We start from the raw sequence: 16,512 nt of genomic DNA, 5'->3' as shown, positions 1-16,512 counted from the left end.
AGGTCAAAGTACGGCCTTCAAGTTTGTTTAAATTGTTCAATTAAAAATTTTTTTTTTAATATTTTTTTTTTTAATCAATTAATTTAAAGTCATAACAAATACAATGGAAGAGCTTTTATAAAATTGCCTTGTTATTAACAATAATTAATTTTATCATGTATAGTTAATAATCAGTGATCCATTTTCATATCAATGTTAGTCTTAGCTTTTCCAAAGGGATGCAAATCTTACTTTAAAAATTGTTTCCAATTATATTTACATGTAATCATAAAAAATCTAAATTTATTGTAAGTAAATGGTATAAGAAATTCAAGAATTAAAGTTTGAACAGTTGTCAAGTTGCAAAGTGAGAAATGGAACAGAAAAACTGTTTTTTGAAGCAAAAATTGGTTCTGTTTTTATCTTTTTGCAGGTTTTTCTAAAAGGTAGATTATTAGTGTAACTGTTCAAATAAAAAACATCAGTGGAATATATATATTTATAGATTAACAATCTACAAACTTCTCAAAAAATCTTCCACATTTATTAAAGAAGCTGTTCCGTTGTTTCTTAAAAAATACAAATTTTGCTTCACTGTGTTTTCTTTCTGTTCTATTTCTCACTTTTCTGGGATAACTGACATAATGCTATGTATCAATGGATTGAGGTGTACATGTACTAGCTATAGTGATACGCAGCAACAAGTGAATAATAGAGGATGAATGCCTTATACCAGTAGACAATCAGTATATTAGTGAATCCAAAATCTTTCAATTTATATAATTTTTGTATTTTGACTTTCGTATTTGTGCAGGAATTTGTTCTTGTTTTTCATTTTTTTCAAGGTTTTTCTTTTAAAAAAGTTTTTCATATGAGGAATATGATTTCTTGCAATGTTCTGTCTGATTATGTCACTGAATAGAAGTTCCTATATAATGTTAGTTTTTTGGCTGACTATACAGTATGAGTTTTTCTCATTGTTGAAGGCTGTATGGTTTCCTATAATTGCTTACATCCACATCATTTGAACTTTGGTGTATAGTTGTCTCATTGGCAATCATACCGCATCTCTTATAAATACAAGTCAGGTATGCTATTTACATTTTCAATCAAATTATAGATACATAATATAGCTAATATAAACAACGTTAGAGGTAATTCTTTTTGCTTTGAGTTTTGTAAGATGTCATTACCTCTTGGCAAAATATACATACAATTTTACAGTCTTAAATACACTCAACCACAGGCCCATCAGCCCAGGCTTGTAAAAATGCTATCGGGCATGTAAAAATCATCTTTACAGGCCAATAGAATCTAACTAAATTTTTCATAAAACTGAATTAAGCTTCAGGCCTGTAGATTCAAAAGTTATTGTGAAGACTGATTTAAAATGCTTATTCCTGCAGATATTAGTTTCACAGGTGTTACAAGACACTGGCACATATGAGATATGATATCTAGATATATAGTTTGAATAATTTAACTTCATATAAAGACAGATATCACGGTGCATTATTTTGTCAATTGCTTCAGCTATCCCAATAGTTCAGTGTTCCAGCTAGGTCGTTTTCACAGGGCGGTCCGCCCGCCCTTTCCCGAGTGCCGCCCTGTGCCCTTTTTCTGACGCCCTGTGCCCTTTTTAAGACGCCCTGCCCTTTTTCGTAAGTACATGCCTTTATAACCGTAGTACTTTGATGAAAATACAATTATTCTATCTGTCTTCATATTTATGACAAGTTTATGACCCTCAACTAATTAACATTTACAGCAGGTGTAATAAGTTGTGATTACAGATAATCCGCTTATCGACATCGGATGGGTCATTAATCCGTTAATCAAACTTCATAATTTACCATTATAATAATTTTTCTCATTAAATTCGGTCAGTCAGCATTTCAATTTCAATATTTCTCAAAAGATGACAATTTGCGTTGGATGTATAATTTTGTAGATCGTCTGTTGTTTATATGTCAAAGATTTTTTTTTTAAATTGATCTTTTAAACTAGTTTTAATCCAGAAGAAAGTAAAAACAATGCTTGACTGTACCTTTCATTGAATATCTATATCCAAATTAAATTAATTAAAGCTGTTTACATTTGTGCTTTTTTGGCGGGAAAATTCGGAAAACCCCTTTAACAAGAAACAGTTACATTTCATTGTTATTTATAGACAATAAGATTTTCATATACGTCCTTGCATGGTCCCTTTAATACTGTTACCCAAAATAAGGTTGATTTTTATCTAGCGTAAAAGTGACTAAACCCCCTCAAAACTCCTAGCTGAAACCCCTGCAGTTAACATAAGACAATGTTTGACATGCCCTTTTTGAAATATCAATCATCGTGCTAAAGTGCCCTTTTCATGATTGGCTCCCTGCCCTTTTGAAATCCTAGCTGGAACACTGTAGTTGGTACATATACACTGGTTTCAATCTACGGTACACAACCAGCACTATGCAGTGTAAGGGGATATGAACAAAGTCATGACAGTGGGAATAAAGGGTATAGAATAGCATTGTTTATAACAAAGTTTCCAGGGGAACAAATATATGTTGATGTGTCTATCTTTTTCGATTTCATTTAGAAATAATCAATATATCAATTAAATAATACTTAAATAATATAATAAAATGCTTCGCTGGGGCGCAGCTTGATACGACCGCAGAGGTCGAACCCTGAACAGTTGGGGCAAGTATGGACACAACATTCAAGCTTGATACAGCTCTGAATTTGGATTGTTATTAAATATTTGACACAGCATAGGTTTCTGACACAGAAAGAATGTGGTCTAAGAACTTGAATTTTTTTAATTTACCTATTATGGTCCAATGTCCAAAATCAAAATACATGGTTAGATTCAGCATATCAAAGAACCCCATATATTCAATTTTTGTTGAAATCAAACAAAGTTTAATTTTGGACCCCAACTTGGACAAACTTGAAAACTGGGCCCATAATCAAAAATCTAAACACATGTTTAGATTCAGCATATCAAAGAACCCCAAGAATTCAATTTTTGCTAAATTCAAACAAAGTTTAATTTTGGACCCTTTGGACCTTAATGTAGACCAATTTAAAAAACTGGACTTAAAATTAAAAATCTAAATTCACGGTTAGATTTGGAATATCAAAGAACTCCAATAATTCAATTTTTGATGAAATCAAACATAGTTTAATTTTGGACCCTTTTGACCTCAATATGAACCAATTTGATAGCGGGGCCCACAAATAAAAAATCTAAATTCATGGTTAGATTCAGCATATCAAAGAACCCCATATATTCAATTTTTGTTGAAATCAAAAAAAGTTTAATTTTGGACCCCAACTTGGACAAACTTGAAAACTGGGCCCATAATCAAAAATCTAAACACATGTTTAGATTCAGCATATCAAAGAACCCCAAGAATTCAATTTTTGCTAAAATCAAACTAAGTTTAATTTTGGACCCTTTGGACCTTAATGTAGACCAATTTAAAAAACGGGACTTAAAATTAAAAATCTAAATACACGGTTAGATTTGGAATATCAAAGAACCCCAATAATTCAATTTTTGATGAAATCAAACAAAGTTTAATTTTGGACCCTTTTGACCTCAATATGAACCAATTTGATAGCGGGGCCCACAAATAAAAAATCTAAATACATGGTTAGATTCAGCATATCAAAGAACCTCATATATTCAATTTTTGTTGAAATCAAACAAAGTTAAATTTTGGACCCCAATTTGGACCAACTTGAAAACTGGGCCCATAATAAAAAATCTAAATACATGTTTAGATTCAGCATATCAAAGAACCCCATATATTCAATTTTTGTTGAAATCAAACAAAGTTTAAATATTGGCCCCTTTCTTGGACCAACTTGAAAACTGGGCCCATAATCAAAAATCTAAACACATGTTTAGATTCAGCATATCAAAGAACCCCAAGAATTCAATTTTTGTTAAAATCAAACTAAGTTTAATTTGGACCCTTTGGACCTTAATGTAGACCAAATTAAAAAACAGGACCCAAAATTAAAAATCTAAATACACGGTTAGATTTGGAATATCAAAGAACCCCAATAATTCAATTTTAGATGAAATCAAACAAAGTTTAATTTTGGACCCTTTTGACCTCAATACAAACCAATTTGATAACGGGGTCCACAAATAAAAAATCTAAATACATGGTTAGATTCAGCATATCAAAGAACCCCATATATTCAATTTTTGTTGAAATCAAACAAAGTTTAATTTTGGACCCCAATTTGGACCAACTTGAAAACTGGGCCAAAAATCAAAAATCTAAATACATGTTTAGATTCAGCATATCAAATAACCTCATATATTCAATTTTTGCTGAAATCAAACAAAGTTTAATTTTGGACCCTTTGGACCTTAATGTAGACCAATTTGAAAACTGGACCCAAAATTAAAAATCTAAATACACTGTTAGATTCGGCATAACAAATAAATAAATGTGATCAAAGATTTTAAAAATCTAATGCGCCATACTGTGCAATTAAAGATTACTTCTTGAAATTTTTCAATATTTGAAATTTGAAAAAAAAATAATATTTGAAGAATAATTCTTTTTAATTTCTGAAATCTGAAATGAGAAAAAATTGACCCCCCACAATTTCTTTTTATCCCCCCCCCCACCTTTTTTCCCCCAAAAAATTCTTTCCCTCAAGATATGGTCATAATCTCAATTCAAATTTCCAATGGAGTTGGCAACCATAATTACATATTTAAATTTACCATAGTGCTAACTTAATCTATTTTATAATAGAATTAAAAATATAGTGTCAAATCTTTCATATGGATTTTTTTGTAAAAAAAAAAGATGCAACATTTGCAGATATTTTTACTGGTCTTCCTTTATAAATATGCATTTCTTTAAACATAATTTAAAAGCAGTGTAAGGGAAGTAACCAAAACATTGTATTTGGATTACCTCCCTTACACTGTTTTAAATTATCTTTATTGTTCATTAACCATTACTTTATACATAATTTAAAAGCAGTGTAAGGGAGATAATTTCAATGATGTATTTGATTTATCTCCCTTACACTGCTTTAAATTATGTTTTGTACTAAAGTATTTGTCCATTAACCAGGACAACCTTGTTTTTCCCCCTTTTTTGCCCCTAATTCCTAAACGGTTTGAGCCATAACCCCCCAAAGCAAATCCTAACCATCCCTTTGTGGTATGGAAACTTGTAGTATAATTTCAGAGAGATCCATACACCTTTGCACAGTTATTGTCTGGAAACTAGAAAATGCTTATTTTTGGCCCCTTTTTGGCCCCTAATTCCTTTAAAACTGTTGGTACCATAACCCCCAAAATCAATCCCAACCTTCCTTTTGTGATATTTAACCTTATGGTCAAATTTCAAAAAGATCCATTCACTTAAACTAAAGTTAGAGTGCGAAAACCAATGTGTATTCGGACGACGACGCCGGACGACGACGACGACGACGACGACGACGACGCCAACGTCATACCAATATACGACCACAAAATTTGTTTGCGGTCGTATAAAAACAGTATCTGAAACAAAGAGAGAAGACTGAATTTCTTCTTGCAAACATTACAGTAGATACACCTTTTGTTATTTTATTTTTCAGGCCTCCATCATGAAGATATTGGCGTTTCGTAATTCATTGATTATTGTATACGATTTTTGTAATGGCATTGCACCAGTTCAAACTAATATCATTTACTTAGTGAAAAAAAATTTATTATTTTATTACTTTAATTTTATGGGTGTAATCCCGCTCCCAGCATTCCCTAATGAGATTACTGAAGATCCCATAAAACTGTTGCTGAGACATGTGAGACAACATTAACAATCTATGGCATCATCTGGTACATTTTGCTTGTAATTGTTGAAAGGAGAAAAAATCTTATGAATAGTAAATTTAAACATCATTTTGTATATTTTGTATATTCTCGGTTACATGTATAATTAATGACAATGTCTATTTTAATGCATTTATTCATCTGTTGATAAGAGGGTCCAATGATTAAATATGAATATAATTACAATTGGTTGTTTTTATCAAACTTAACTGTTATTGACAAATGTCAACAGGGGTTACAATTACCTGCTTGTTTGAATTCAAATTTTGCCAAATTATTCATTTTTAATGTATGCTTCTATGTGGTGCCGGTTGTCCTTTTCGTGATGTCCAAATCAAGACTTTTTTTAACATGGAACAACAAATTAGATATAAATTTCATTTTGAATACAAAGAGGTAAATTGTGAAATAAAATATTCTTAATTTAGGCAATATATTTTTATAATTTTTTTCAATGAATATTGAAATCAAATTCAAAAACCAGTTTGAAAAAAAAGCTAACAAAGAAAACTGATGTGTACTCTTATTTTGTGAATTTGATTTTTATTTTCATTGATAAAAATCATAAAAGAATGTTTTGCCTCACTTTACATTATTTCATCGAGGTTGATAACTACTAGGGAAAAACAATGGGAGATAATTATCCTGTCCAATTTCCTGACCATAATCTCTTGCATAACATGCATAAGGTCTTAACAGGTTATTTTACAATTCGAAAAGTAATACATGTGTGTATGTCATGTATGTGGAATACATACACATGAAGATGGTTCACAAGCTACAAATGTACTTTGTACATATAAGGATTTCTTTGGTGCAATATGTTGTAGAAATTTATTTAGGAAACATTAAAAAAAAACACTACAAACTAGTCATACTGTGGCCTTATTACCATACACAAAAAAGGGTTTTTTTTTTCAAATATTGCCTTACACAGCTTAAACCTTTATGAACCACTCATGTGCCTCATATATAAAGTAGAGAATCTTATATGAATCATTTAATTTTTTTGTATCTAACCGAGATATTAGCAGATACAACCATAGAAGTAATTACCAGTCGTGTGCCTGGAAAAATATCATATACAATTCTCATATACTCCACCATTGTTTCAACATTGCATGTCCAAAGTGACTTTGTTATTGGAGCAGCTGGGATAACACCTGGTGCCTTTACTTTTGACAGTGCATCATATTCAATGCTTTCTTTGCAAGATTTGGCAAAATGAGGAGATCTATCAAGCACAAACACAGTTTTGTGTTCTATAGGATACGTCATTGTTAGTTTAAGTTGCCGTTCGTGTGATCATTTGATGATCTCTTCTGATTACACCAGGCCTAGGTCAGCTTTCAACCACTATATTGCAGCAAAGTTATGAATTTGAGTCATACTGGATTCAATCGCTTGTTAAAAAGGGAAATTCCTAGCCTAATACGGTTGTCTTTTTTATCTATGGAATATAATCGCTTTTACTGCATTTTACTTGAGATATATCTAGAACGATTAAATCATTTGTTTTGCTGACCTGGGCGCAGCCATCTTGAAGTACAGCAGGTGCGCGAATTTGCTCCAAGTAAGAAATGTTTTTATTTCCAATGAAAAAAAAACAATACTATCAAACAAATTATACTGGAATTATATATAGAGAGATTTCCATTGGAGAAATTTATTTTAATTCCAAAAAATATTTTTAATTTACCGCTGTCTGATTGTTACCAAGACGACACAGCGTAAATCAAGATGTCTACCGAGGGTTCAGAAAATACATGGCAAGGCAGAGATGCCGATGCAAAAGAATACTTAAACAATCATAAGATTGTAGAATTGTTCAATAATTTGACATCACAATTGATTTTTCATAGACCAGGTACAGGAAAAAAAAACTATCGGACTAAATCCGTATTTATGTTATTTTATCAGTCGTATCAAATGGGAATAAAATCACTTGCTTTTTTATCAAACGAAATTTAAAAGTCTCAAACAATGAAATAAAATACACAGCATAACAGGCACTAGTAAGACCTAAACTAGAGTATAGTTGTAGTGTCTGGGATCCCACATGAAAGTCTAGCTTCTAAAACGTGATAAGGTAAAAATGTGTGGCTCAATACATGCACAACAAGTCGCCTTTTCAGAATCTAAAGGACTATGTGTAATCACATTGTTTCGTACACCTAAATGAAAAAAAAACATTACATCTTTGGTTGAATTTCTATTGTTCAGGATGTTTTAAACCAATCACAACGTTGTGTAATCCCATTTGGGATTCTGATTCTGAGACCTGAGCAATTTTCTGATTTGGCCTCCTCAGAATCCCTTATCAAACCCTATGAAGTCTATGTGGGAAAATTTTTACCAACTACCTATCCTCAAACCGGTGCCTTTTATGCTTTCATAACCATTCCATACACACGGAGCAGATAAGATTTGAATAGAAGAGGTATCAGCTTTTCAGAATCCGTTGAAATTTTGAAAACACCTTACTGTAAATGATAGTTATAGATCCATCTTGTAAAAAATATAATTTTGTCGTTCATGATTACAGCCATATGGTTTTGAGACACTTCTCTAAATTGAATATGAAAAACTAAACCAAAAAATCGGAATGGAAAAATTCCATTTTCCAAATAGTGAATGTCAACGGCTACGGGAAATTAGTTTGATGAAAAACTGACGGAAGAGTTCTGTGCTTTACAGTACCAATCCTGTGAGAAAAACTTGAAATGATAACAAAATGGCGGATTTTTTTATAAATATTGTGACAAAATGAATCTATAACTACCTTTAAAGGTTACGTACATTGTATTTTAAACATCTTAACAGATTCTGAAAGGCTGATATCTATTCTTTTCAAATCTTATCTGTTCCGGGTGTCTGGATGTTGATGAAAGCATAAAAGGCACCCGTTCGAGTAGAGGTAGTTGGTAAACATTTTCTTGAATAGACTTAATAGGCCCCGGTTGATAAGGGATTCGCTCTGGACTCAAAATCCCCAAAAGGATTAAATGTTGTGGTTTATACGGTGAATTATGATTACATGAACTGTGTCACTTACATGATAAATACACTTTATAACTAATTGTCTTCCATTACTCCACTTCATAAAGGTTCCTGTAAAATTTTGACATAACAATAGAAAATATCTGACGCCACAAACGAAAAGTGATTGTTATATGACGTCAATAGTTCAAGTGTCGCAAGATTCCAGAATAGTGATAAGGTCTATAAGCTAAAATAACCGACACTAGCTGAGAGACAACTAAAAACTAGACTCATATTATTTTATAAATATATTAAAATTTATTACGCATGTTCTTGAACAAACCAACAATATAACTGTCCTTCATAATAGAAGTTCCAAATGGAAGAAATATTCTGAAATTTTTTTACAGAATTTGTTCCTTACAGAATAATTAAAGGATATATAATGCTAGTTCCAACAGGAATAAATATAAGTTGACAGAACTAGACGAAACCATACACAAACATACAGGCATATTCAAGCTTCCAGGGACACATACACATTTTTGTAATTTCCTCACACAATCATACAAAGGATTTTGCTCTCTTAGATTATCATTATATCCTGTTGACAGCTTCAGAGATCAGATCTAACTACAGTTGTTCTCTCCAATTTCAAATAACCACACTCAAACCAAAACATGTACATAAAAGTTATTATTTTATTATTTTTAATCACAATCTGTATACATTCAAACACTTCAATTATTTTTAAATTAATTGTATAAATTTATATGTCAATTATGCATGCGCAACAGCATGTCTTCTTAGGTATTGAAGCCTTGTTGACCACAAGTAGAAGACGAAGAGCTCATGACAATGTTTATTGTATTTATGAAAACCTGACAATAAATTAAGATTGCTCACTTACTTTAAATAATTTTTATTTTATTTTGAATAATGATTTACATGTTAAGGTACACCCCATGATTGGTAATTTTGTTTTTCTGTTAGTACATTTTTGTACATTCATTTCATTCAACATAATGCTAAATTAAAGGTATTCCCAACAGATGAAGGCAATTACCTGCCAGCATTGTATTTGACAATACTGAGTTTCTTTCAGATATTGGTGGCATTATTTCAACACTTAATATTTCTTTTTCCTCCTGAAGAGTTTTTTACTTAGAATTTCAGTATTTCCTGTCTAGATTATTTTTCAATACATGATTACACAACGTTATTGTCAAAACAACTACATGTCCCATATATCACTTTGCTTTTAATACATTTATTGCTTGGCTACAAAGGGGAGATAACTCTATTTAGAACGTAAGTGTAACTGTAAGACGGAAAAATTCCTGATTTTCCAGCTTCTTATTACAACTTTGTTTGTAACGTATCTTGATGTGCCACGGCAAGGTTTTGACAAAAATAACTTATAAAATGGAATATAGTAATGTTTAAAGTCAATCATAATGTATGAGTGCATATCACAGAGTTATCCTTTACGGTTGATAATCATGATTTTTTTAATCTTTATTTTTTACAGATGAGCCCAAAAAACATATGATTGAAATTTTAGAAAAGTTACAGAAATCCAGAGCTACAAAACTAGATTTTCCATGTCTGTTTGATGATACAAATATACAGTCTATTTATGGAATGTTGGATCCTACAGGACGTGGCTTTATTACACTCCAGCAATACACGGAAGGTATTAAAACAAAAAGTATTAGTAAACATCACATTAAAACTACAGATCAAACTGTACTTAGGGTAGTAACGGACAGATATAGCCTTTTATTACAATGTACTTATTTTTATAAAAAACTTCCATACTTATACTTTTTTAGATGTGAATATAACACAAATGATGGCAGTTTTATACATATTCATTCATTTCAGCCCCAAAATCTTCATCATTATTGCACACAAAAAAAACACAGATTATGTTAATTCAAAACTTTCTGATTTCCTTTAATTTCAAAAAAAAAATGTTTTCATTGATGAAAAGAAAACGTACTATCAGAACTTTAAGATAAAATGTGAGAAGATTGCTCTTATAACATGCTTTCAGATAAGTAAAAGAAAAAATGGGGTCACCGAACTTGTTTTCTTGCTACATATCAAAAAAGGTAAATTCATAACACTTGCTATTATAAAAATTACTTTATCTGAGTTATCTCCCCTTATTTGGCAAAGTTGAAAAAAATCTAATCAAACAAAAACAAGGTGTTTTTGAGAAATTACAACTGTAATTATGATAAAACACACAATTTTCTATATTTATATCAAAAGTCTTTTACATAAATTACAACTCTCAAAATTTGCACATTTCATGAAATATCTAAACCAAAATTATCTGCTTCTTTAAAATCCAAGATGGGGAAGACACCCGAGCCACCTTAAATCAGAAATTTTAAACAGTATTTTGAGAAAAGAAGTAAAGTAGGGATATTTGGTGAATGTACTGGTATATGAGTTAATAATACCATGTACTGGGAATAACAAAGAGAAAAGAAACCTTGAGTATCATGTTTATAATTTAAAGTTTATATCCAAACAATGCAATGTACTTTTGAAATGATAAAGATATTGCAATACATGTACATTTGTACCAGGAAATATTTTATACTACGTCTTTTTAGTTGCATTGTGCAAAAATAATAGTACTATATAATCATTTATGATTAATGCTTACTCTATAATTTCCATTCCAGCTTTAACAACATTAGGTATAAAAGACTTTCCAGAAGTTCCAGAGGGTACTGAAGATGAAAAAATTACATTTGATATTTTTTTAAGAGAAGCGTGAGTATATTTCAGTTCCTCAGTTTTATTCTAGACAACAATATTCAAAAAACCTCTTTTGATTTACAACTCAGTGTTGTTTTAAAATATCATAAAAAAAGAAATACTAAAAAAATTGAGATCTGCTGGTGAACTGCATGACCTTTTACATAATAATAAAAAAAGAAAAGAGATGTGGGGTATACATCAAGAAGATAAAAATCTAACTGGGTGTCAGCAATAGTCAATTTCTTAGACCATCTCTTGTCTCTACCTAGTAGAGGTAACTAGTCATAATGGAAAAATGTTTTGTTCGTAAAATGCACCAAATTTATAAAATGTTATTTTATTTGATAATTTGCCAGAAGAGTTGGTCATTTTTACCCGAACATCCACTTAAGCATTTGTCAGCAAAGAATCTCTTTAGTTTACCAATATGCAGGCAGAGACTTCTGTTCATTATATGTTAAACATTTTCTACCTAACATTCAGGCTGAATTTCTTTCATAGAAGACCCAGAAAGCTGTTAAGTAGGGAGTAGATAAATCAGATACTGTGGATTCATTATTAGTCGTTGGGTACCATTTTTCGTGGATTTCATGGGTACCCGGTATATAACGAAGAACACAATTACTAAAGGCTTGTAAACAGAATTTGGCAAATGCATGAAATCAAATATCCACGAAAATATAAGTTTTCACCAATCCACAAAAATCGGTATCCAGGAAAATAAATGAATCCACAGTAACTCACTTAACATTGTCTTAATCATGTAAATGTTATTCAGTTAAATTTTGACTAATCATTTTACAAATCACTTTTTCTATTTTCAGACGACTTGGCCTAACTCAAGTATCATCGACATTCCAATCATAGACATTATCAGTTTTAAGAAATTTATAATTTATTACTGTACTTTTTTTATTGTCATTGTTATCACTTTGTAAATATATGAATTTTTTATAATAAAAATGTTTAATTTTAAAATCAGACATATTTTATTATAACCAGGGCAATTATTAATTGAATTTGTAAAAAAAGGACTAAATAAAAAAAAGTCTTTATCTCTTAAACATGAGCTTGAGGGATTATGATTGAAAGAGAAAATGGAGTTTGTTAGTGAAACAATAACCCAACAACAGGAAACAAAAAAAACAGCTGGTCTGGTATTGCAAGATGGCATAATCAATAATGCAGATAACAATGTTACTTACTTTTTGCCTGTTGGAAGAACATGCCCATAAAAAATTGAAAACATTTCAAAATAAATGTGGATAGTGTCCACATGTGGACACAGATGATGCCCCCACTTGCATATCATATAGTTATAAAGGGACATAACTGAAGAACGGTAAAAGTGACGCTACCATAATTTGAACTTGATCTGAGTTTTGTGGTAATAAGCATTGTGTGTAAGTCTCATAACATTTGGTTGAGGCTAACTTAAGTAGAGAACAGAAACTAAAAATTCAGCAATTTTTCTATTTGTAAATACACATAACTCTTGAACGGTTGTGTATAAGTTTTATAACATTTGGTTGAGACAAACTAAAGTTAGAGAACGGAAATGAAAAGTTCAGCAATTTTTATGTTTATAAAGGGACATAACTCAAGAATGGTAAAAGTGTCGCCCCAAAATTTCGTACTTAATCTGTATTATGTAGTAATAAGCATTGTGTATAAGTTTCATAACATTTGGTTGAGGCAAACTAAAGTTAGAAAACAGAAACAAAACATTAAACTGAGTTTTGTGGTAAAAAGCATTATATATACCTTTCATTACATTAATTTAAGACAAACTCAAGTTAGAGAACAGAAACGAAAAATTCAGCAATTTTTTCATTTGTAAATGGGCATAACTCTAAAACAGTAATCAAAGTGCTTGTAAGCACTGAATGGTAAAGATTGCTTTAATTTATCAGTAGGAAGTAAAATTGAATATTGCATTGTATAAAGCATTGGTTGTAGTTGATTCAACTACCATTATGCACAAAGAAAGATAACTCCAATTTTCAAAGAAGACTTTAAAACATTTTTAGAAATGAAGGGTAAAAACTGCGATAATTTATCAGTGGAAGGGAAAATTAAACATTGCATTGTATAAAGCATTGATTGTAGTTGATTAAACTATAATCATGGACAAAGAAAGATAACTCCAATTTTAAAAATACTTGATATTTAGAAAAAAAAATGAAAAATTCAGCAATTTTTCCATTTGTAAAGGGCATAACTCTAGAACAGTAAAAGTGACAGCACCAAAATTCAAACTTGATCTGTATAATGTGGTTATAAGCATTGTGTATAAGATTTATAACATTTAGTTGAAGCAAACTTCAGTCAGAGACCGGAAACGAAAAAATTTAGCAATTTTTCCATTTGTAAAGGGGCAGAACTCTAGAACAGTAAAAGTGACGCCACCAAAATTCAAACTTGATCTGTATTTAGTGGTAATAAGCATTGTGTATAAGTTTCATAACATTTGGTTGAGGCAAACTAAAGTTAGAGAACGGAAACCAACTTTGGGACATACGGAAGTACGGACGGACGTACGTACAGAACGACAAGGGTAAAACTTAATGCCCCCTCCACTAAGGCGGGGGCATAAAAATATTCAACATGTACTATAAACTCCTTGCTTGGTACAAACTCTTTGGACTCGTGGTTGCATATATACTTGTCTCGAGCCTACGACTCATTTTCTCAATCCGTGGCAGGGTCGAACTGAAGAACTTTAAAATCGACATTTTCTTCTTCTGAGCCAAGAACTCACATTTTGTAGTAAGAACATAGACTCCTGCTGAGTAGTAGAATAATACATGTATATCTGAATATGGTGATATGTCTTCCTGTGGACTGGTTCTTTATAAGCCTTAATGTTAAAAATCTAACTCCATGTTAGTCTAGTTACAATCAGGCTGTTTTCATATCTCTTTTAACACATCATCTTGAATATGCTTGAAATATTTGCCACTGGACATTAAACATCAATTTATCATCAATCATTTGCTTGTTACAGAGAAAAAATTCAGGAGTTGACCACTTTTGACTACAGGTCTCATCTGTGAAAATTCTGTGTACCTATCAATGTTACCAGTAATCATACAAGTGTTATCCAACTTTCTTGCAAATTATTAGTTTAGTTTGACCTACAGCCGTGTGAATAATTAGGGCCCCGCCTAGTGGCGGGTCACCCTATAGTGATCAATCTGTCTGTCCATCAGTCCATCCGTCCGTAACAAATTATGTTATAATTTCATACTTTATACTTGACATGTATATAACCAACACTGGAGGGTGTGTCATATTGTTTGTACAACTTTCTAGGTCAAAGTTCAAGGTCAAAAACTTTTTTTGGTTTCAGTTGACAACCCCATGTTCTATGGTAAAGATGCAGGGCCCACATAGATTGCTCCCATCTCAATGATGTCGAGACTAGTTAATTTTGCGTTTGATGAGTTTGCTCATATAAATTTACCTAATATTTATATAAAGGAGAAGGTTCACAAAGGGTTAAAATTAGCTCTAAGATTTTAATTTTTTTTAATCTAACAAAAATACTTCAAATTTTATATAAAAACAGTTGTAATATTACTATTAATACAAACAACTTTCATTTTGGCACATCACATTATAATTACAAAATTATGACCCCTTAATTATGCAATATTGGTATTGAAATGTCAGCTTTGGTGCAATTTTCCATAATTCATGAGGGTCTGGATGGGGTTTACAGAATAGAGATTAATGGGCAAAATAAATAAGAATAGAGAAAAATAGGGCAAAAAAATAAAAAAAATAGATAATAATGGGCAAAAAATATAAAGAACACAGAAAAATGATCTCAAAATTAAAGAATACAGAAAGAAGGACCCCCATCTAGACCCTCATTCATAACAGGTTTTGGAAAAGTAAGCTTTGGCTGCAACCCTCATTTCAGAAATTTGTTGTGTTTAGGGATTCAATATAAACCTTAGCACATTTTAGTTGCAGAATATTTTGGATCGGAAATTGCCGCCATGTTTTCCCTGAAGCTTTTAGGTCAGAAAAATGCACAAAATCTCGCAAAAACGTGCTGACTTTGATCCCCTAATGTACTTTAATAAAGAGATTTGTTTTACTAATCAATTAGGCCTTTAAAATACATTCTTTTAAGCACCAAATTGTGACCTTTTTCATTATTTATGATCAAGTTAAAATTCAAGGCCATATTTCGGCATAAGTGAACCATATCCTTTGTTCTTGTCCTGAACATTCATGAAATAATTGCCACTGGAAAGTTAGCAAACAACAAGCAATATATGTATACCAATTCAACTTAGAATTTTAGTCTTTACACCTGACATTTTTTGATAAAAAATTGAAGAGCACCTGTATGGTTTCAGTTGTAATGAAAAGTTTTCTTTTATGTGGACTATATAAACAACACTCATTAAAGTTCTAATGTAAGAAAGATTCCAACATGATTTGTATTCTCTTCATATGTTGGTCAAAATATCCCTTGATTTTCATAACAATACCACAAAACTGACAAATATGCAAAAATCTACATTAGGACGATAACTCCAATACTTATGTCTGATATTTGAAGAGAAGAAAGACAGATCCATTTTGCAGGAAACACATTAAACCCAGTTCCTTTAATTTTTGGAATAGTTAAAATCAGCAGTCAGAGGCAATTAAAAATAAACAGGTCAGATTTTTCAGAAAATTTCAGTGTGGCTAGAACTTTTCGTGCTTAACAAATTCCATTTATACTGGATCAGCTTCATTGGTTCGAGTTCTGGCTATGCCCAGTAAGCCTTATCACACAACTTGGTTCAAAATGGCTAAAAGTAAAACAAGTGGAACTGGCTGAATAAAAGATGACAACTGAAGTACACAATTATTCTATTCGCTTTACAAGCAGTCTAATATAAAAAAAAATGCATGAACAA

The 16,512-nt window shown here is 31.2% G+C and overlaps 2 protein-coding genes across 2 annotated transcripts in view; one reads left to right on the top strand and one right to left on the bottom strand.

Moving 5' to 3' along the window:
• Positions 1 to 7,373, bottom strand: part of LOC127702024 (integrator complex subunit 13-like) — a 108,420-nt gene extending 101,047 nt beyond the window's left edge. The window contains exon 1 of the mRNA XM_052206003.1: positions 6,881 to 7,373. Coding sequence (XP_052061963.1) covers positions 6,881 to 7,102 — 222 coding nt within the window. The 5' untranslated portion in view covers positions 7,103 to 7,373. The remainder of the gene's footprint in view (positions 1 to 6,880) is intronic.
• Positions 7,374 to 7,548: 175 nt separating this feature from the next.
• LOC127703120 (EF-hand calcium-binding domain-containing protein 10-like) lies at positions 7,549 to 12,565 on the top strand. Its single transcript, XM_052207568.1, has 4 exons — positions 7,549 to 7,691; positions 10,338 to 10,502; positions 11,509 to 11,599; positions 12,412 to 12,565. Exons 1-4 carry the CDS (start codon positions 7,565 to 7,567, stop codon positions 12,452 to 12,454), a joined length of 426 nt encoding a protein of 141 aa, XP_052063528.1. The 5' UTR covers positions 7,549 to 7,564; the 3' UTR covers positions 12,455 to 12,565.
• Positions 12,566 to 16,512: the final 3,947 nt, after the last annotated feature.

The sequence above is a fragment of the Mytilus californianus genome, unplaced genomic scaffold, assembly GCF_021869535.1.
Source record: "Mytilus californianus isolate M0D057914Y unplaced genomic scaffold, xbMytCali1.0.p SCAF_1, whole genome shotgun sequence".
Lineage (NCBI taxonomy): Eukaryota > Metazoa > Mollusca > Bivalvia > Mytilida > Mytilidae > Mytilus > Mytilus californianus.
Note: the sequence above shows the minus strand (reverse complement) of the source record. Positions and strands in the feature narration are given on the sequence as shown.

Coding starts and splice junctions, on each gene's coding strand:
- LOC127703120 (XM_052207568.1), top strand. CDS start 7,565: ATGTCTACCGAGGGTTCAGAAAATACATGGCAAGGCAGAGATGCCGAT. Junction 7,692..10,337: donor ATTGATTTTTCATAGACCAG/GTACAGGAAAAA, acceptor TATTTTTTACAG/ATGAGCCCAAAAAACATATG. Junction 11,600..12,411: donor GATATTTTTTTAAGAGAAGC/GTGAGTATATTT, acceptor TTCTATTTTCAG/ACGACTTGGCCTAACTCAAG.